Genomic DNA, 22499 nt, shown 5'->3' with positions numbered 1-22499 from the left:
GGCGTTCTGCTCCCGTAAAGATTAACAGCCTCGGAAACCCTGCGGTTTGCTATGAGTCGAAACCGACTCCACGGCACATCACAACAACAACAACAATTAAAGATACGAATCGTGTACAACCGTCGCTGCAAAGCCAGCCCAGAGCCTTCTGCGGGAAGCCACGCCCATATTTGCCTACCCACACCTCCTCCTTAGTAGTTCCAACCAACCCGGTGGCGCAGCGCAAAGTTATCGCGAGACAGCAACTGCACCCTCAGCTGGTCTTTAACTGTGTGGACTTGCGCAGAAAGGATTTTTGAAGCCATTGAGGGAGAAAGGGGGCGTGTTGCCCCCGACGTGCGCGTTCGCCTTGACCTCACGCTGCAGCGCGCGCCCGATAGGTAGGCGCTGTGGTTACTGGGCTTCCCAGGAACCCCAACACAAACCAGTGTAAAGCGCGCGTGTTCACCCCGAGTGGATGCACTGTGAATGGCGAGTGCGACTCCAGGGTCTGCGGAGACGATCGAGAGCTCCGGGCGTTGGTGCTGATAGTTCTATAAGTCTTGGAGAACCGGCCTAGGTAGGTGGGTGATGGGAGGGTCAGGGGTCAGAGGTCGGGGAAGGAAAGCATCTCTCGGGCCACTGGAGGAGGGATCCGGAGTGTCCTGGAGGTCAGGGGCCGCAGCCTGAGTCTCCTCCACCCCTTTGCCATTCCAGGTTCACGGGCCTCTGAATTCTACAGCTCTCCCCGCATCTGGGTGAGGGTCGTGGGAACGGAGGCTGGGCTGCCCCCCCGTAGGTTGGGGGCTGCGGGGTTTTGTTCCAGTGACCGCACCAGAGCGTCCGAGGGGCCTGGTCGCGCATTCGGCCTCGCGGCCGCGTGTTTACTAAGCCTTCCTAGGGTGATGGTCGCCGACTCCCCCGGCTGCTTTCGAGTCTTTTGGAAGCGAGCGGGGCATGTGTCTCTTTGGCGCAGAAATGTCTCCGGAGGCCGGAAACAAAGCCGACGCCTAGCTTCCCGGAGTGCCGGGTTGTCATGCCGTACAGGGGGGAGGCCAAGGCATCAGTGAGCCTGGTTTCAAGTTCTCAGTTACCTGTGGACTCGTACTCTTTACATTCGCCTTGAAACCTCCCTTGCACAGCATTTCGACGCTGGTGCTTAGGTATTTTGTTAATGAAACTGCTGCTCGCTGCTACTCGGCTTTCTGACAATTGATGGACACTGTTTTATGTGCAGTGTTAATAAGCACTGGCCGTTATACTTGTACCTTTTTTCCAATATACGTGACAGTGGAAATCCTAGTTGTTTGCTGTTTTTCTGTTTGTATGAAATGTAACTTGAGGCTTTAATGTAACTTTTCTTTGTCCTCAGAACAAGGAAAGTTGTTGAGAGAAGTCTAGATCTTTGTTTCAGCTTGCTGAGTATACCGCATATATGCTGGCTCTGGCCTGGCGTCGGGGAACAACACTGAATAGGATCCTCCACCTTCTTGACTTTCAAGTAGTTCAGAGTCAGGTAAGAACACCAACACTTGGTACAAGGAGGAGAGGACCCTAGCTCAGGTTGCCTGGTCATGGAAGGCTTTCCAGGAAAGACAGCAACAGCAGAAAAAAGTGAAAAGACTATATCTAGCAAAAGATCTTTTACATTTAAGTACAAAGCAGTAAAAGTATGGAGAGAATCGTGTGTAATCATTGTTGTTGAAGGGGAAGAAGAAGGAAGTGGAGCCATCAAAAGTGTGATACTTGAGGTATGAAGACTAAGAGAAACATGCGAAATGATTTGTACTCTGTAGACTTCGTCTAGTACTTGACTGACTTCCTGTGATTAGCATTATGAGTTATTAGTAGCTTTGAGTAAATGAGGTTTTCTTTGGTTTACTAAATTATCACTGATGGAGGGCTGGTAGAGAAAGAATTAACCAAAATCCGATTTTATGTTTTACTTTTGGGTCATTTCTGTGTGTTCCTTGGAGACTAGAGAAAAAGAGAGCATTCTCAGAAACCCTGGTGCTTACATTTCTATAAACTATCACTCCAAGTGACAAGTGCTTTGAGGCTATAGGATTAGTGGAGTCCTGGTGTAGCACTGTTGGGTAAGCACTGAACTGCTAATCACACAGTCAGTATTTCAAAGCCACCAGCCACTCCTTGAAAACCCTATACAGAGTCCTTGTGATAGCATTTAACAGCAACAATAAACCATGAGTAGAATCCATTGTCAACAAACATGGGAGGGGTTATGTAAATTATTGTTGTTCTGTGCTGAAGGGTTAATACCAGCTCATGTTGTTAAGACTCCAGCTCACGTCAACCCTGTGCCTGTGCGCAATAGAACAAACACTGCCTGATCCTGCTTCTGCCTCACAATTGTTACGTTTGAGCCCATTGTTACAGCCTCTGTGACAGTCCATCTCGTTAAGGTTGTCCTTGTTTTTGTTGATTCTGTGCTTTAGCATACATGATGCCCTTCTAGGAGACTGGTACATCCAAGTACCACACATGTCCAGAGTATGTGAGGTGTGAAGTCTAGCCATCCTGCTTCTAGTGGGCACTCTTCCAGGATAGGTCTGTTTGTTCTTCTGGGATGCCTTGATTATTCCATGTTCATTGCCCAAGTTTCACATGCAGATGAGATGATTGAAAATGTCATGACTTGAGTCAGGCAAACTGTAGTTCTCAAAGTGACTTCTTTGCTCCGTAACACTTTTTTTTTTTCACTTTTTACTATGAATTGAGTGAAGGTTTACAGAGAAGATAGTCAGTTTTACATTCAACAGATCATATGCTTTGTTTCATCTCAATGATTGCAAGCCCCTCTGCTTCTTTACCGTGGTTTCTATTTCCATTCCAACCACCTTCCAATCCCTTTTCAACTGTATCCTTAGTTAAATGTTGCCCTTTTGAGCTTGAATGATTGACCATTCCATGGTGAGCATACCTTAGTAGTAGTAGTGTTATTGTAGTCCCCCCCCCCCTTATATACCTTATATACCTGTCTTCTCATTGGCTGAAAATTGAGTGTGAGTTCCATTTCAGACTTGGTCAAGGACCATAATCCTGGATTCTTCAGTCTTTTGCAACAGATTGCCCAATGCAATATGTTTTTTGATTTCTTGACTGCTGCTTGCATGAGAGTTGATTGTGAATCCAAGCAAAGTGAAGTCTGACAACTTCAGTCTTCCTGTTTCTTATGGTGTTATTTACTTGCCCAGTTGTGAAGATTTTCATTTCCTTTACGTTGAGTTGCAACCCATACTGCAGTCTTTGATCTTCATCAGTAAGTATTTCAAGTTCTTTTCACATACAGCAAATACGGTCATCTGCATATCACAGGTTGTTAATGAGCTTTCCTCTAATCCTGATGCAGCGTTGTTGTTGTTGTGGCTGTGTGCCTGTGCTGTGGCGTCGGTTCCCACTCATAGCGACCCTGTACAGCGTTTCCAAGGCTGTAAATCTTTACAGGAACAGAAAGCCTCATCTTTCTCCCACGCAATAGCTGGTAGTTTCGAACTGCTGACCTAGCAGTTTGCAGCCTGATTCTCATAACCACTACACTACTTTAGTCTTCATGTAGTCCATCTTCTTGGGTTATTTGCTCAGTGGACAGGTTGAATAAGTATGGTGAAAGGATGCAACCCTGACATGTATCTTTCCTGATTTTAAATCATTAAGCATCCCCTTGTTCTGTTGCCCCATGTTATATCCCTAGTTCCGAGTATTCTTCAGAATGTGGTGTGAATCTCTGGCAGATCCCTGTTGCAACGGTTTTTGAATTATCGTTAGCTAAATTTTACTTGCATGTGATTTAATGATATCGTTTGATGGTTTTCACATTGTTTGGGTCACGTCTCTCTGCAATGGGCACAGATATGGGTCTTTCCCACCTGGTTGGCAAGGTCTTGCAAATTTATTGTCATATGTGCTGTTGTGTATGCACAGCCAGCACAATACCAGTTTGTTGGGGCCTTGTTTTGCCCCAGTGCCTTTAGTGCTGCTTGGACTTCATCCTTCGATATCATTGATCACAAGCTACTTTTTGAAATAGTTGAATTCTTTTGGTATAGTGACTCTGTGTATTCCTTCCCTCTTCTTTTGATGTTTCCTGTGTTATTCAATATTCCCCCCCCCCATAGAATCTTTCAGTATTGCAACTCTAGGCTTGACTGTTTTCTTTAGGTTTTCCAACTCCAGATCTTTACACATTTCATTGTGATGCTTTGTCATCTCAAGCGTCCCTTTGACATTTTCTGTTCAACTCTTTTACTTCTTCATTTCTTCAACTTGCTTTAGTTTCTCTATACACAAGAGCAAGTTTCAGAGTCTTTTCTGACATCCATTTTGGTCTTTTCTTTTTAGTAACCTTTTGCTTTGTTCCTATATGATGTTCTTGATGTCATCACTCAGCTCTTTTGATCATCAATCATTGGTATCTAACACATTAAATCTGCCCTTGAGATGGTCTGTAAATTAAGGTGGGATAGATTCAAGGTCATATTTTGGGTCTCTTGGACTTGTATTTACTTTCTATAGCTTCAGCCTGAACTTGCATATCGCCAGTTGATGGTCTGTTCAATAGTCAGCCACTGTTCTTATTTTGGCTGATGAAACTGAGCTTCTCCATTATCTTTTTCACACATGGAGTCAGTTTGAGTGTTGTGTTTCCCATCGGGTGAGCTCCATTGTTGTGACTGTTGTTAATTAGATGACTTCAAGTTGGTCCTGACTCATAGCAAACCTGTGCACAGCAGAAGCCAACACTGCCCGGTCCCGTACCCTCCTCACAACTGTTACATGTTTTCCCATAGCTGCTGCTATATGTCAGTCCATTTCCTTGAGGATCTTCCTCTTTGTCACTGACCCTCCACTTTACCAAGCGTAAAATCCTTTTCCAGCGACTGGCCCTCCTGATAACATACATATCCAAAGTATGAGAGGCAAAGTATTGCCCTCCTAAGTCCTAAGAAGCATTTCAGCTGAACCTCTTCCAACACAGATCTATTTATTCTTCTGCTGACAGTCTGTGGTATTTTATTATTCTTCATTAATACCATAATTCAGATGCATTAATTCTCCTACATTATTCCTTATTCATTGTCCAGCTTTCACAAGCATATGCTGTTGTTAAGTTCCCTGGAGTCGGTTCCAACTCCTATCGACTGTATAGGGTTTCCGAGAAGTGGCTGATGTGTTTGATCCACTGACCATGTGGTTAGCAGCCCAGTACATATCCTAAATGCATATGAGGTAGTTGAAAATACTATGGCTGGTGTCGTGTTCACCTTAATCCTCAAACTAGCATCTTTGCAGTTGATCACTTGAAAGATATCTCATGCAGTAGATTTGTGTATACAAAACATCATTTGATTGCTGCTTTCGTGAGTGTTATGGTGGATCCAAGTAAAAGGAAGTATTTGACAACTTTGGTCTTAGCTCCATTTTTCATGATGTTATTATTGGTCCAATTGTGAGGATGTTGTTTATTGGTCCAGTGGTGAGGATTTTTGTTTTCTTTATATTGAGGTGCAATCCATACTGATGGCTGTGGTCTTTGGTCTTCATCAGTAAGTATTTTAAGTTCTGTTTGCTTTCAGCAAACAAGGTTGTATCATCTGCATATTGCAGGTTGTTAATGAGCCTTCCTCCATTTTTTTGCTGCATTCTTCTTTATATAATCCAACTTTATTTGCTTAGCATATGAATAAGTGTGGTGGCCAGTTACAGCCTTTCCAGATTTTAAACCATTCCATATCCCCTTGTTGTGTTCTTATGGTATCTGTACAGATTCCTCCTGAGCACAAAGAAATGTTCTGGAATACCCATTCTTTGCAATGTTTACATAGCTTCTCATGATTCACATAGTCGAAAGCCTTTGCATAGTCATTAAAGCACAAGTAAACTTTCTGGTAATCAGTCTCTGCTTTCAACCAAGATCCGTGTTCTGGATTCAATTTGAACCTCTGGCAATTTCTGCAATGTACTGTTGCAGCTGTTTTTGAATTATCTTCAGCAAAATTTTACTTATATGTGATATTAATGATGTTATTTGATTGTTTCCCCATTCTGTTGGTTCACCTCTTTTTGGAATAGGCACAAATATGTATCTCTTCCAATCCATTTGCCAGGTAGCTGTCTTCCAAATTTCTTGGCATAGATGAGTGAGTACCTCCAATGTTGTATCAGTGTTTTGTTTTGTTTTCTCCTTGTTTCGAAAGAAACTTTTTATTGTGAATTCAGTGAAGGTTTACAGAGAAGATCAACTTTACATTCAACAAATCATATACTTTGTTTCATCTCATTGATTACAATCTCTTCCATGCAACAACAGTTATCCTGCTTCTTCCCTGTAGTTCTATTTGCTTTCCACCCACCTTCCTTTTCCTTCTCATGGTGAGCATGCCTTACTAGTGTTGCTCCTCCCTATAATCCTGTCTACTTATTGTTGTTTTTGTTAAGTGCTGTGTATATATATATATATTCCACTCTTTCTGCCTTACTCATTCAGCCTATGTCTTAATCCCTGTATCTACACACTTAATACTGTTGTTCCAAGGTCCCTATTTACCTCTATCCCCTTTATCCCATGCATTCCTCTTGTATCTTCACCTGTCCTCATCATTCTTCTCCCATCCTCCCTCTTCTCATATATTGCCCTCTCCCTTCTTGTGTATTGCCTTCCTCTTCACTGAGCTAAAGTGTCTACACTCTAGTCAGTGAATTACTGTTCCTACCCTCCCATCACTGGTAACCATCAAAGAATGTTTCTTTTAGTATGAAAACCTTTTCTCAAATTTTTGCAGTAACAGTCTCATGCAATATTTGTCCTTTAGTGATTGACTGATATTCACTTGGCAAATGTCCTACAGGATCATCCATGTTACTAAACTTTCACAGATTTTCAGCATTATTATTCAATATCCCATTATGTGTATGTACCGAAGTTTGTTTCTTCTTCCGCTGATGGACACTTAAGCTGTCTCCATCTTTTTGCTGTTGTGAATAGTGCCGTGATGAGCATAGGTATGTGCTGTATCAGTTGTTGAAAGATTTCTGTTTGTAGTCTGTCAATTCCTGAAGTCTTGTTTTTCGCCAATACCTTCAGTGTAGCGTAGACTTCTTACGTCAGTACCCTCAGCTCTTGATCATACGCTACTTCTTGAAATAGTTGAACATTGTCCATTTCTTTTTGGTACAGTGATTCTGTTTAATCCTTCCATCTACTTTTGATGCTTTCTACAACATTCTATATTTGCCCATGGAATCCTTCGATATTAAAAGCCGAGGCTTGCATTTTTTTTCTTTATTTCTTTTACTTGTGAAGTGTTGAGTGTCTTCTTCCCTTTTGGTTCTTACGCCAGGTCTTTGCACATTTCATGGAATGTACAAGTGTGTAGTCCATAGTCTATGTTGTTAAAAAAGGTATTTGCAAAGAACAGGTCTCTGGTTTTGAAAAATTCTATCATGTGATTTCCAGCATAGTTTCTATCACCAAGGTCATGTTTTCTAACATGATTCATCTTCTTTCTTTCCAACTTTCACATTCCAGTCATCTTGAGTGCATGCTTGATCAATTTCAGAATGTAGACGTTAGTACGTTTTTCAATTACATCATCTTTGACTTTAGTGGCTGGTGGGTGGTTGTTGTTGTTAAGGGGCGTCAAGTCGGTTCCAATTCATAGTCACCCTGTATAGGGTTTCTGTGGAGCGAGGAGCAACTGGTGAGCTTGTTCCCACAACCTTGCAGTTCAAACCAACCTTGCAGTCCAGCATATTAACCCACAGCGCCACACCAGGACTCCAGTTGGTGGATAATTTGAATTTGAATAATAATCTATTAACTAGTCTTTGTGTTGTTGTTGTTGATTGCCATTGAGTCAGTTCTGACTCATAGCGATCCTGTATAGGGTTTCTGAGGAGCAGGTAGTGGGTTTGAACCCCTAACTTTATGATTAGCAGTTCATTGCTTATCCTACAACACCCCACCAGGGCAGTATTTGTAGTTATATGGATATTGTCTTATCACAGACAAAACTGTACTTCAAGATAGATCTTGTAGTGCTCTTTTTGACAATGAATGTGACATGATTCTTCTTCAGTGTGTTGTTCCTGGCATAGTAAACCATGTGGTTGCCCGATTTTAAATGGCCAATACCAGTCCATTTCAGCTCACTGATGCCTAGGATATCATTCTTTATATGTTTCATTCTATATTGACCACTTTCAATTTCCCTAGATTCATACTTCTCACATTCCATGTTCTGATTATTAATGGATGTTTTCAGCTGTTTCTTTCCATCTTGAGTTGTGTCTTATCAGCAAATGAAAGTTCTGAAAGCTTTGTTCAATCCACGTCATTAAGGTCAGCTCTACTTTCATGCGACACCTCTTCCTCAGTCATATTTTGAGTGCTTTCCAACCTGCGGGGCTCATCTGCTGCTACTTCAGTTGTGGTCTTCTATCTTCCTCGTCTGTTACCTGGAAGCTCAGCTGAAACCTGTCCATTGTGGGAGACCCTGCTGTTACTTTTAATACAGATGGCATAGCTTCCAGCGTCACAGCAACACAAATCACTGCAGCATAACAAAGTGACAGATGAGTGGTCTCTACTAATCTGCTGCCTATATCTGGGTTTTTGCTTTTTCCAGAATTTTATGTGAAAGGAATCATAGAATTTTAGTCTTTTGTATTTAGCTTTCTTCATTTACTTAATGGTTTAGAAATTCATCTATGTTGTATGTATTAGTAGTTGGTTTCTTTTTGTCAAGTAGTATTCCAGAGAGTACGTTACAATTGGTTTAGCAGTTGATGGATACTTCTTTTTTTTTTTTGATGGATACTTCTGTTACTTATAATGTTGAGGGTTTTTTTTTATTAAGGCTGCTGTTGACATTTGAGTTTATATCCTCTCCTTGCACCCTATGTAAAAAGATCTTTTGTCTAATGTAAGATCACTTAGATTGTATCCAGTTTTCATCATTTTATTTTTCATATTTTAGTCTCAGTCCATTTCTTGGTAATTATTAAATGGTATTAATAATGGTCAAATTAATTTTTTTATATGGATTTCCATTTATTGAAAGGGATATTCTTTCCCCATTGATTGCTTTGGGTCCCTGTTGTCAAAAGGCCTGTATAAGAAGGTAAGTAAAAAAAATACTGCTACAGAATTCATAGAAACCTTTATTAATAAAAAATATCAAAATGTGAAACTATTATTTCTCGACATCTCTTCCCTCAAGGTTTATACACTTCTTAAAGCAGTGTTTCCGTCTCTGTAGCCCTTCCCTGAGGAATTAAGTGTTTTCTTGTTTTGTTTTTTTAAATTTCAGGAATAAAAAGCAATCTGAAGGAGCAAGATCAGGGCTGTAGGGTAGAAGGGGTAAAGTTTCCAAATAGAATTCTTGAAGGACAACTTTGCTACCTTGTAAGAATTACCAGGTATGTTGTTGGAGTTACATTTATTTGGCTTCTTTTATCACCAATGTAATTTTCAATCTTTTTATAACTCCTTCATAGTAAACTCCTTACGTCCTTTGAGAATATCTACCAGGATTACAACCCTTGGATTGTTGTTGTTGTGAGGTGCCGATTCCTACCCATAGTGACCCAGCATTGGGTTTCTGAGGAACAGATGGTAGGTTTGAATTGCTGACCTTGTGGTTCAAACTGACCTTGCATCCAGCACATTATCCTGCAGCGCCACACCAGGACTCCACCAATTGGAAATTAACCTGAAGACAATTTCCCAGCATATCCTCTGAGCTGGCATCTCCGCAGCGAATTTAACTAGCGTAGCAGATGCTTTCAGAAACCACTGTTTTAACTGGTCTTTGCTCTCTAAATGATATGTAAATATGTAAATCAACACTCGAACCAGTAACAATTCATTTCATGAGATTCTCTGCATTAACTTTTGTAAAGTAGTTGATCTTCGTGCATTTTTTTTTTGGCACCTATGAAACCAAAAGATTGCTGAGGCCAAGGTGTTCGCTGATAATTGAAAATCCCAAACTTTGTGAGAGCTTCAGGAGCTATTACATCAATGATAATTTTAGTTTTCTTCTACCAGTTTCTGGACTTCAGCCACAGTTTCTTCATTGATCAAGGTTGATGTCCTCTCTATCCTGACTTTTCTTTGTGGTCTTCCAGACATTTACAAAACTTGCTGCATCTAAAGTGTTGTTTTACATGGGGCAGATTGCTGTAAACCTGTGAGAACGCTTCAATGATAGGAGAAGACCACTTGATGTCCACTTGAGTTTGGTAAAAATATGTCACTAGCCCTGACCTCAAAGTCATATTTTTGCATGGCACAAAAAGCATCCTTGTATTTTCTAAGGGACTTAGTCGAGACTAAGAAAAACTTTATTACTGAGAGAACTTGTGTGCAGCTATCCACTGATAGCAGAGACATGTCTTAATCAATTTTGTTTGGAATAAGTCCATGAATGTATGACCTGGAGCCTAGTAACCTACTATGTATCCACCACATGTCTGCCAGTTTGTCATGCTGTGGTGGCTTATGCGTTTCTCAGATTTTGGAAGCTATTCATGGGTATTTTAAACACCAGCAGGATCATTCATGGTGGATAGGTTTCAGTGAGTTAATGTGCTAAACTGCAAAGTTGGTTTGAACCGTAAGGTCAGCAGTTCAAGCTTACCAGCTGCTCCTCAGAAACCTTATACAGGGTCACTATGAGTTAGAACCGATTCAGTGCCACTTAACACCAACAGTCTATATCATGAAGTGCTTGGGTGGCCTTGCAAGATAATGCACTGTACTACAAGGTTGATTCAACCCACGGTGTCAGCAGTACAAACCTCACAGCCATTCCTCGGAAACCCTGTACAGAGTCTCCCTGAGTCAGAACCGACTCGAAGGCACTTGACAACAAGAAAAACAAAAATCTATTGATAATCTCTGAGAAGGACATCATGCTAGGTAAAGTGGAGGGTCAGTAAAAAGAAAGACCCCCCCAAATGAGATGGATTGACACAGTGGTAGCAGCATGGGTTCAAGCGTAACAAAAGTTGTACAGATGGCCCAGGACCAGGCAGTGTTTCATTTTGTCATGCATAACGTCGCTGTGACTTGGAAACGACTTGACGGCACATAACAACAATCTGTGTCATTTGTGAGCCCTGGTGTGGCGTGGTAGGATAACCACTGGACTGCGGGTCCAAGCCACCAGCTGTTCTGCAGAAAGCCCATTAGTTAAATGGCTTGAAGGTACTCACTGACAACAGAGATCATTATCAGTGAATTGACATCTTGACAATATCAAGTTCATGAGTGAATCTCTCCGTTTATTTAGATCTTTAATTTCGGCTTTTTTTCCTTAGGTTTAGACATTACTTGCTTACATTTTGTTTCTATCTGTTTTTCCGCTTTAGTCAATTTGCGCATTAAAAGATACTCACGGTCAGTGGTCTTTTTTGTTGTTTTACTTGTCCATGGAGTCAGTTCTGAATCATAAACCCTTACAGGGTTTCCAAGGAGCTGCTGGTGGGTTTGAACCACCGCCCTTGTGGTTTTGCTGTCCAGTTCTTTTCCTGCAGCACAACTCCAAAACTCTGGGGAAATGCAAATCAAAATTACATTGAGAAACTATTTGATACCCATCAATAATACTATTATTACTGCTAGAAATAATAACAACAGAAAATAACAAGTGTTTGTGAGGGTGTGGAGAAATTGGAATGTTCATGCATTGCTATTAAGAATGTAAAGTGATACAGCCACTGTTGAAATCAACCTGGCAATTCCTCAAATATCTCAAAGTCGAAACAAGGAAATGAGTGGATAAATAAAATATGGTATGCATAGAAATCATTTCCATAGATTTGATTCCAATTCACAGTTATAGAACAATGTAGAACTGCCCCCATAAGACTTCAAGGGTCTTTACAGAAGCTGACTGCCACATCCTTCCACAGAATGCAGAGCGACTGGTGGATTTGAACCACAGATGTTTCCATAAGCAATGGTGCATTTAGCCACTGCATTACCAGGGCTCCTTATATACTATTATTATTCGGTGCTAAAAAGAAATGAAGTACTGATATCTGGTACAACATAGATGAACTTTAAAATACATTATGCAAAGTGAAAAGGCCAGTCAGAGAAGAATCTATATTGTATGATTCCCTTTGTGTAAAATATTCCTAACTAGAAAATCTAGAGACAGAAGTCCATCAGTAGTTGCCTGCAGATGAGGATGGGAAATTGGGAGATAGGAGGTTTCTGTTTGAGGTGATGGCTCTTCTGGAGTTAGATGATGGTGATGTTTGCGCATCACTGTGAATACACTACAAATCACTGAACCTAGAGACACTTCTGAATGACTAAAATAGTCTCTTATCTCAATGAAAACGTTTTTCAATCTGGGTGATCATTATAATATTCTTTTTCTGTGTCTGAAAATGCTTAGGATGTTTTTAATAGTAAATTATTTTTCAAAGAAATTTAAAAATGAGGGGGACATCTGTTATATGAGAGGGGGGCCTTCAGAAAGTTCATGGGAAAACTCCATTATCTTTTAACTCCATTTTCCCACAAAGTTTTAGAAGTCCCCTTGTATTTTCATATATACTGTTTGTTTGTTTTTTTAATGTTTTTAATTTTGCTAAGTAGTTCTAAATTTCTACCTAATATCGTTTTCTTTCTAAGGAGCTTCTTTTAGTAGTTCTCGTAGTCTGGGTCTAATGGTAATCAATTTGCTTATCTTTTGTTGGTCTGACAATACCCCTTGTTTTCCTATTGGCTGGGCTTATGATACGAGGTTGGGATTAGTGGCTAAACTGAAAAGGGATATCCTTGTTATTTGGAAGTTTAATTGTGGTGTGCCTAGCTGTGTTTGTTTCTGTGGTTACACTAATGGGGTTCCATTGAGCTTCTTGGTTCTATGGGTTTATATTTTTATCGATTTTAGAATATTTGGTGGCATTGTCTTTTCAGATAAGGAGCCCTGTTGCTGCAGTAGTTAAGCACTCAGCTGCTAATCAGAAGTAAGGAAATCTGACCTATCAGCTGTTCCACATAAGGAAGCTGTGTCTGTCAGCTCCTGTAAAGGTTGCAGGCTGTGGAAACTCTAGAACTGGTGCTTGCCTGTGGAGTTGCTGTGAGTCTGAATCTGCAAGAGGCAATGAGTTTGGTTTGGGGCTTATGCATCCCAGAATTGATTGTTTTAAAAACTGTTCCTCATTCTTTCCTCAGTTTAGAGTGGGGCAGTTAGGGGTAGAAGTATAGTGGGTTACACATTGGGCTGCTCACCTCGAAGTCAGCACTTAGTTGACCAGCTGAAGTGGAAGACCAGCCGAAGTGGAAGAAAGATGTGGAAGAAAGATGAAGCGTTCTGTGTGTGGCTGTAAAGTTTTACAGCCTCGGCACCTTATGCAGGGCTGCTATGACTCAGAACCACCTTGGGGCATGCAGCAGCAGTTAGGAGTAGAGAGCTGGTGGAAATAAAGGGCTGTAAGCTGCTGTGGTGGTTACTAATCGGGCTGTGACTCTAAAGTCCACAGTTCGAAACTACCAGCTGTTCCGTGAGAGAAAGATGAGTCTTTCTGCTCCTGTAAAGATTTACAGCCTCGGAAACCCTGTACAGGGTCGCTATGAGTCGGAACTGACTCCACAGCACATAACAACAACAACAAAGCCGCTCTCTCTGCTCAGTTTGTCTTTACATCAGAACACTCTTTATTGTCTATACTGTACTGAAATAGAGATCTTGATTGGATTTATACATCTTTTGTGCCCTCCCCTCAACGATAGCACAATGCCTAATAGTGGGGATACAGTAAATATCTGATTGGATTTTCTTGATAAATGGAATTAGAGCATTTCTAAAAATGGACTTGTAGCCAAATTTTAAATATGCATGCATCACATTTTTGAAGCTACAAGTTGTAGTAGGGACCACCAAACATTGTGACTGCTTCTGTGACCAAGTCTCTTGAGTTGTCTGTTTCACACAGGAAATAGCTGTTGTTTGGGAAACAGTAAAGTTTGGGACCCACATCAAGTGGCCTGCTTTCAGCCAATTCCATGTTTTGAGATAACCAAAGCTTTCTTTTTTCTCCTATGCTTTTTCCTTCATTTTCTGTTTTAATTTTGTTGCTGCCTCATTTTCCCTATTGCCATTACTACCTTTTCTCTGCCCAGCTATTCTTCTTATCTGCTAATCTATAACAAGAAATGCATTTTGTACAGTTTTATTTTCTTCTTTTGAAAGAGGAGATTTATTTTTCCTCAGGAAACATTTTTGAAAGAGGAAAATATTTTTCAGGGGGTTTTAAGGTATATAAAGGTCAAGTGAAGTTGTGTTAACCTTTTGGGATTATAAAGTAAAAATGAAATTTTGTAGTGATGATATGAGTTTAAATGTTACTGAAATCGTTCAAATATGCATTTCTGTTTAAGAGCTGCACATTACTGTAGCGCTGTCCATCGAATGTTGTTGAATTTTACTTTATTCAATGCATTTCTTTGCTAAATTTATCCTGTAAAGACCAGTAGGATGTATTTGATGCATGCGATTATGGCCCATGTGTTCCTTAGCTATATTTGATTTACCTTAAAAATTATTCATTGCTTTGTTTATCTGTCTGGTTTCACTCTGATACACATGGTGTTACCATGAATCTGAATTGACTTGATGGCAGCTGACCTGAAGATTTCATGTTATGTATGTATGATTTTATGTTGCCTTTCTCATCTGTGAGTTCTTTAACACTGAAATCTCTTGGAATGCCTACTGTTCCATTTGTCTTCTAGAGTCCATATTCATCAACTAAGAAAGCTTGAAAATGAGCAGCCGACGGAAACGTGCCCCTCCAGTGAAGGTGGATGAAGAAAAGCAGCAACAACTGTGTTGGAATATGCATGAAGACAGAAGGAATGAGCCTCTCACCGTAAGTGATGAAGAGCAGCTCTGCCCAGGTTCAGACTCCTCTTCTCATTGCATCATCCTGGAGGATCATCTACAGGAAGAGGTGACTCACAGAGATAAGAAGAAGTGCACAGAGTCCGTGAGCATTTCAAATTCAGTTGACACAGAAGACACTGTTGGTTTTTCTCCCCCTTTGTCTCTGAAGTTAAATGTTGTGATAGCTCCCTATCACCTAGATAGTTCTTGGAAGGCATTACTAGGAGAATTAACTCTGCACCTTCTTCCTGAACAGAGCTTACTTGAAAATTTTTCTGAAAGGAGTTTTACTTTAATGAGTTCAGAGTCCAGCAATCAGTTACTAATTTACGTTCACTCAGAATGTGGAGATGTGGAAAAAGAAGAAAAATTGCTCAACGAACCAGTCAGTATTTGTGACAAGGGTATTCAGGTAGAATCATCCTTCAGTAGTGAACTATTAGAAGATTTGGGGTGGCTGCAAAAGAAGAGAAGAATAAAACTTTACCAAAAACCAGAAGGAAATCATGTTATAAAGGTATGGAATTTCTATAGAGTCTACTAAGGTTCTTCTCCATTGGCAGTCCATTTTGAATTATGCTTCGAGAAAAGCAGGCTTTCAGAAATAAGCAATAAGCCCCTCATTACTAAAAATCAGAAACTTTATTATGGGTTTCAAGACCTATAAAAACTATAGCTAACCATTTCCAGACTGTACGTTTGTTGCATAAGATCTGGTTTCTTTCTTGCTTTCCGGTTCCTTTCAGTGACTTGCTCTAGTGCTCGACAACTTTCTCTTAAGGTACCAGTCATTTAACTAGTTCCTGTTTCCAGGTCTTATCAAATCCTTCATCCAGTTTGTCTCTGAAATTGCAATAGGAATGTAAATGGAATTCTGTTCCTCACGGCCTCCCATCAGGTATCATTGTTCCCATCGGGCATACAAGTCTCTCCTCTGACGGGCTTTTGTCTACTCCATCTCACCCTTTATCACTCTACTTCATATTTTGTCCCAGAAATTCCAAGATGATTTGTTTTCTGCACATAGCCTTCTTTTTTGGCTTTTCTTTTGCTCTCACAGTCTCTCCTGCCTCAGTTATCCCCTCCCATTTCCTTGAATAACTCCTCGTCAGTAGTCAGGCAGGGACATGTTTTCTTAAGCCCTCAGATGGGTTATATGCCCCTCCCCTCTACTCCCAGATACATGTTTCCTTTTGCATTTGTCACTTGCAGTGTACTTACAGTTTGGATCTTTCTTCCCAGCTAACCTAAGAATTCCTTTATTCCCCACAGCCTGATGCAGTACCTGATGAACTCTGATACCCAAAGTTTTTTCAATAAAAGAATGAATTAATATATAATTTTTTTAGTCTCTACCATTAACTAGCCAAGAAACTTTATATGAATTATTTAAATACTCAAATTTCAATTTATTTCTGTATGAAATGTGAATTAAACCCATTCTTCATACATCGTAGATTTGTGTTGAGACTCAGGGGAGATAATGTAAGTAAATGCACTTTGTAAATTATGAAACAGGTTAAGTCACCTTAATGCTAAAATCTGACAGGAAAGGAAATTCTAAAATGTTAAATTCACCTCTATTCAACTGAAAACCATCTCTTGCACCTGTTGTTGTAGTTAAGTGCCATCGAGTTGATTTCAACTCATAGTGACCCTAGGGTTTCTGAGGAGCAGCTGGTGAGTTTGAATCGCCGACCTCGCAGTTTATACTGACCTTGCAGTTGAGTGCTTACCCTACAGCGCCATACCAGGTGTCTTATACATCTAATATACAAATAAGCAGTTCCACCAGTAGCCCTGTTTATCACTTCAGAATTAACAAAGGAAAGCACTTAGAAGCATTACATTATCATTCATTTTTCCCTGGACAATGAGTGTATATAACTAAGTATTGCTATGTGTTTACTAAACGTGAGTGCCACAATCATGACTGAGGGATCAGAAGTCTGAATTCTTGACCTGCGTATCTGTGTCCTCTTTGTGCCCCTCATAGACCAAATCTTGGCCTATTCTGATTTGTTTTTTCATCCCAAATTTATAAATATTTAAACATGTATTGCTGCTGTACAAGTGTTAAGCCATCTCATCCCAGGTGAACACAAGACAGTGTTCAAATTAACAATGAAATAAAATCTCTGCCACTTGGATTCCTGTATAATGCTGGGTGGAGTCTTGTTCTTTTGTGACAGCATATGAGCACTTCAGTTACTAGTATAGGGAATCAGGGCCAGAGTAGCCCAGCAAAATGAAGGGAACTAATGACATGTGTTGTCTGCTGTTAGTAACTTTTAAACATGTAGTAAAGAGACTGCCTCATGTATTATACAGACTGTCTCAGGTAGACTTCTTTGCACTTTGCAAAGAACATATGAGTTGAAATAAATCAGTTTTCAGTTTATTATACTTCTAAATATCAATGCAAGTATTCAGATTCTAGTCTCCTGACTGCAAAGATGCCTGCACTAGATTCATGTTTCAAAATCTTACCATCTTATAAGTAGATGTAATTATAAAGTCTGTTTCTTCTACATTTTAGTAATTGATTTAGTAATAAGAATTCCTAAACCTAAATGCATAGAAATCCTGGCGTTTGCATCAGAATCTTTAGGCGGAATCTGTATTTTTAACATAACTCCCTGGATGATTCTGATGTTTCTCAGATTTGGAAATCATTGACTGTCATTGGCAGGTTTATGCTTTCTTATCACATTTTCCCAGATTTTGTTCCAGAAACTTAAATGGTGCATTGCACGTAGTAGGCATTTACATTTGTAGCATGAACTTGTTATTGAAAGTCAAAATATGTGAGGGAGACTTGCTTTGTTACTGTTTAGTGTAAGAGACTTGGTGGTACAATGGTTTAGCCTATGACTACTAATTTGAAAGGTTAATGGTTTGAACCCATCAGCAGCTCCTGGGAAGAAAGACCTCATGATATGCTAAGAAACCCTATTGGACAGAGTGACCCTACTTTGTCCTGTATGGTCACTCTGAATCAGAATCTGCTTGATGACACACACAACATCATTTAATATTTGTGGGAGGAAAACATGACTGTCTTAAGTCAGTGATGCATGTACTCATATGCTGAAATCGGAACGATACAAAGACGATTAGTGTGGTCCCTGCCCAAGGATGACATGCCAATTCATGATATACTTCATATTAAAAACAAAAAATGGTAATGCTGAAAATGTTATCATAAAGTCTTCATAAAGAATGGTATATTTCCAATTACAAGTACTTTTATGCTAATTAATTCTTTGTAGGTTGGAATTTATCTTTTGGAAGCTGGCCTAGCAAAGCTAGACTTTCTGAGTGATGCAAATTCAAGAATGAAAAAGTTCAATCAGCTTATGAAGAAAGTGATGGAAAAGTTATACAATTTTGTTGTTCCAGGTAATTTTAAAGTTATTTGAAAATAGCTGTTACTTTGTTGTTAGGTGCCATCGAGTCGGTACCGACTCACAGCGACCTTATGCATAACAGAATGAAACACTGCCCTATCTTGGGCCAACTTCACTATTGTTGCCAAGCTTGAGCCCATTGATGCTGCTACTTGGCCATTCCAGTTAGTTGGGGGTCTTCCTCTTTTTCTCTGACCCTCCACCTTACCAAACATGATATCCTTCTCCAGTTATTGGTCCCCTCCTGACAATATGTCTGAAGTATGAATGACACAGTTTGGCCATCCTGGTCTCCAGGGAGCTCTTTGGCTGCGCTTCTCCAACACACATCTGTTGGTTCTTTTGGCAGCCCATGGCACTTTCAATATTCTCCAACACCGATTCTACGGTCTTCCTTATTCACTGTTCAGCTTTCATATGCATATGAGGTTATTGAAAATACCATGGCTTGGGTCAGGCTTACCTTAGTCCTCAAGCTATTATCTTTGCTCTTCAATACTTTAAAAAGATCTTATGCAGCAGATTTGCCTAATGCAACATGTCGTTTGGTCTCTTGACTGCTGCTTCCGTTGAGTGTTGATGTTTAATCCAGGAAGAATGAAGTTCTTGACAATTTCAATCTTTTCTCCATTGATGAGAATGTTGTTTATTGGTCCACTGGTGAGGACTTTTGTTTTCTTGACATTGAGATGTAATCCATACCGAAGGCTGGACTCTTGGATCATCAGTAAATATTTTTAAGTCCTCTTCACTTTCAGCAAGCAAGGTGGTATCATCTGCATACCACAGGTTGGTAATGAGTCTTCCTCCAATCTTGTTGCCATGTATTTCTTCATAGAACCCAGCTTCTCAGATAATTTTCTTCAGCATACTGGTTGAATAAGTATGGTGAAAGAATATAATCTTGTCGCACACCTTCTTAATTTTAAACCATTCAGTGTTGCCTTATTCTGTTCGAACAACTGCCTCTTGGTCGATGTATAGATTCCGCATGAGCACAATTAAGTGTTCCGGAATATTCGTACTTTGCAATTTTGTCCATAGCTTTTCATGATCCATACAATCGAAAGCCTTTGTATAGATAATAAAGCATAGGCAGATATCTTTCTGATATTCTCTGCTTTCAGCCAAGATCCATCTGACATCAGCAATGATATCCCTCACTCCATGGCCTCTTCTGAATTCTGGAAGTTCTCTGTCCATGTATGCTTGCATTCATTTCTGTATTACCTTTAATAAAACTTTTCTCACATGGGGTATCAAAGATATTGTCCCATGATTTCTGCATTCTGTTGGCTCACCTCTCTGGAATGGGCGCAAATATGGATCTCTTCCAATCAGTTGGCCAGATAGTGGTTTCCCAAATTTCTTGGCAGAAATGAATGAGTGCCTCCTGTGCCGCCTCACTTTCCTGAAAGATTTCAATTTTTATTCCATCAATTCCTGGTGCCTTGTTCTTTGCCAATTTTTTCAATGCACCTTGGACTTCCTCCTTCAGTATCATTGGCTCTTGATCATATGTTACCTCTTGAAACGACTGAACATTAACCATTTCCTTTTGGTGCAGTGACTCTGTGTACCTTCTATCTTCTTTTGATGCTTTCTGCATCATTCAGTAATTTACCCAGAGAATCCTTCAATAACGAAAGTCGAGGCTTAAATTCTTTCTTCAGTTACCCCACTTGAGATATGCTGAGCATATTCTTCCTTTTTGGTTTTCTGGCTCTAGATCCTTGCACATTTTGTTGTAATATTTGACTTTATCTTCTCGAGCTGACTTTTGAAATTTTCTCTTTAACTCTTGTACCTCTTCATTTCTTCCGTTTGTTTTAGCATCTCTATGCTGGAGAGCAAGTTTCAGTGTCTCTTCTGACATCCATTTTGACCTTTTCCTCCTTTTTTGTCTTCCTATGACTTTTTGCTTTCTTCCTGTATGATGTTCTTGATGTCATCCCACAACTCTTCTGGCCTTCGGTCTTTAGTGTTTAATTTATCAAATCCATACCTCAGATCTCTAAATTCAGATGGGATATATATAGTCAAGGTCATATTTTGGCTCTCATGGACTTGTTTTCATTTTCTTCAGCTTCAGTTTGCATTTGCATATGAGCAGTGATGGTCTGTTCTACAATCTGCCCCGGCCTTGTTTTGACTGATAATATAGAGTTTTTCCATCATGTCTTTCCTCTTTAAGGGACAAAACAGCACTTATTTAAAATTTCCTCACTAATATAATTTTGTCTTTATTTCTTTATAAAAATTATTCAAGAAATGTTTGAGTCAATATGTCGGTCAATAGGTGACATCTCAAGAGATGCGGCCTAACGGGAATGGACATGCAGTGCTTGTCTTCCCAGACAGAGTGCTGTCACCAAAGTTCAATGGGCGTGCTTGAGCTCCGAGAAGAATTTGCTTTGCAGTTAGGGAAACAAAAGGAAAAGTGTTGGGCAAAGTCGCAGTTAAACTACCTTAAAAAATAAATGTATGGGTAGATTTTCAAACAGTAAAGAATTAAGGGCTCTCCAAGAACCATACACATTGGACAGCAACCCAGAATTGGGAAAGTGCATAGTATTATTATGAAACAAGAATTTCTTGGTTAATCTGAGACTATAGTCCTTAGTCACTCTTCTGCTTTGGAGATGAACTCACCCCTGTGGCTCTAGGCTAGCAGTACACAGGTTTAGAGGAGGGATAACAGCAGTAGTGAGGTACACACACCACAGATTGGTCAACCATTCAAGATCCAAAGGGCAGAATTTACCTAAGGGTAAAAGTCAGAAGAGTTGGCAAAGAAGAGGGGGATGGAAACAGGAACCACAGTGAGAAGGTGGTTGGTTACATTACGGAATTTGCAGTCATTGAGGTGGAATGAAGTAGACGATTTGTTGAATGTAAAAGTGATGATCTGCACTATAAACCTTCACTCAAGTTACAATAAAAAATGTTGGTGGTGTTTTTTGTTTTTCTGTTTTTAAGAAAAGAATTGCGTGTTTATAAAAGGCGCATCAGGGTTTTTACGAATACATTTGCTGTTTGCTGTACAGATGTGTTGGAAGAAGAGGAGGAAGACTCAGAGAGTGAACCAGAGGGACAAGACATTGATGAGCTCTATCACTTTGTGAAGGGAACACATCAGCAAGAAACACAGTCCATCCAGGTGGATGTCCAGCATCCTGCATTGATTCCAGTGTTGAGACCCTACCAAAGAGATGCTGTCAATTGGATGCTAAGACAAGAGAATTTCAGAAGCACCCCTACCAGTGGCAAGTATAAGATACTCACCGAAAAAAATCAAACGAGTTAGAAGAAGTATATGACAGATTGTTGTTGCTGAGTGTCATTGAGTTGAATCTGATTCATAGCCATTATTTCCAGGGAGTGGCTGGTGGGTTTGAACTGCCAACCTTGCATTTAAGAGTCCAGTACTTAAACTACAGTGCCATACCAGAATTCCATTTGAGAGAGAGAGTGGGGGAAATTGATCATTAAAAGAAATACTGAAACCAGGTAAGGTAGAATGGGTGTTGGTATGCACACAATTATTTTCTAAGAAATCTTTCAAAATTGATATCATTTTGTGAGTTGAAATTCATTTGTGTCTTTCCTCATCCATAACACTTTGAATGAGACTTTTCATAATTTGATGATGAGTGAAGTCCGGGTGTGATGCTGTAGGATAAACACTAGAGTACAAACCTGAAAGTTGGCAGTTCAAACCCACCAGCTACTCCTCAGAAACCCTACACAGGGTCACTGTGAGTCCAAACCAACTCAGTGGTACTGAACAGCATTCAATGCTCCTGTAAAGATAGGTTGTCTTGGAAACCTTGCACATGGTCATTACAAGTTGGAATTAACACGATGACATTGGGTTTCTTGTTGCTAGGTGCCATTTAGTCAGTGCTTAGAGTGACCCTGTGCACAACAGAACGAAATACTGCCCGGTCCTGACATTCCTCACAATTTGGTTTCATTTGAGCCCATTGGGCAGTGGGTTTTTTTTTAACTTGGTTAATTAGTGGCAGAATGTAAATATACAGAGACAGGAGACTTTAATTTGTTGTTAATCTATTTTTCCTAGGTTCATGTTTCTTTTCTTTACTTCACATAATATATAATAAAATGTGATCTATTGAGTGTTTTCATACATTTAGATTTGTGGGAAACCTTTTTTGCCATT

The 22499-nt window shown here is 40.0% G+C and overlaps 1 protein-coding gene across 1 annotated transcript in view; it reads left to right on the top strand.

Annotated features, from left to right (window-relative positions):
- Positions 1-14782: 14782 nt before the first annotated feature.
- The window catches only part of SHPRH (SNF2 histone linker PHD RING helicase, E3 ubiquitin protein ligase), a 95676-nt gene continuing 87959 nt past the window's right edge, over positions 14783-22499 (top strand). Inside the window, exons 1-3 of the mRNA XM_006872050.1 lie at positions 14783-15423; positions 18179-18308; positions 21364-21582. Of these exons, the coding sequence (XP_006872112.1) occupies positions 14788-15423; positions 18179-18308; positions 21364-21582 (985 nt within the window). The 5' untranslated portion in view covers positions 14783-14787. The remainder of the gene's footprint in view (positions 15424-18178; positions 18309-21363; positions 21583-22499) is intronic.

Source organism: Chrysochloris asiatica, unplaced genomic scaffold (assembly GCF_000296735.1).
Source record: "Chrysochloris asiatica unplaced genomic scaffold, ChrAsi1.0 scaffold00182, whole genome shotgun sequence".
NCBI lineage: Eukaryota > Metazoa > Chordata > Mammalia > Afrosoricida > Chrysochloridae > Chrysochloris > Chrysochloris asiatica.
Note: the sequence above shows the minus strand (reverse complement) of the source record. Positions and strands in the feature narration are given on the sequence as shown.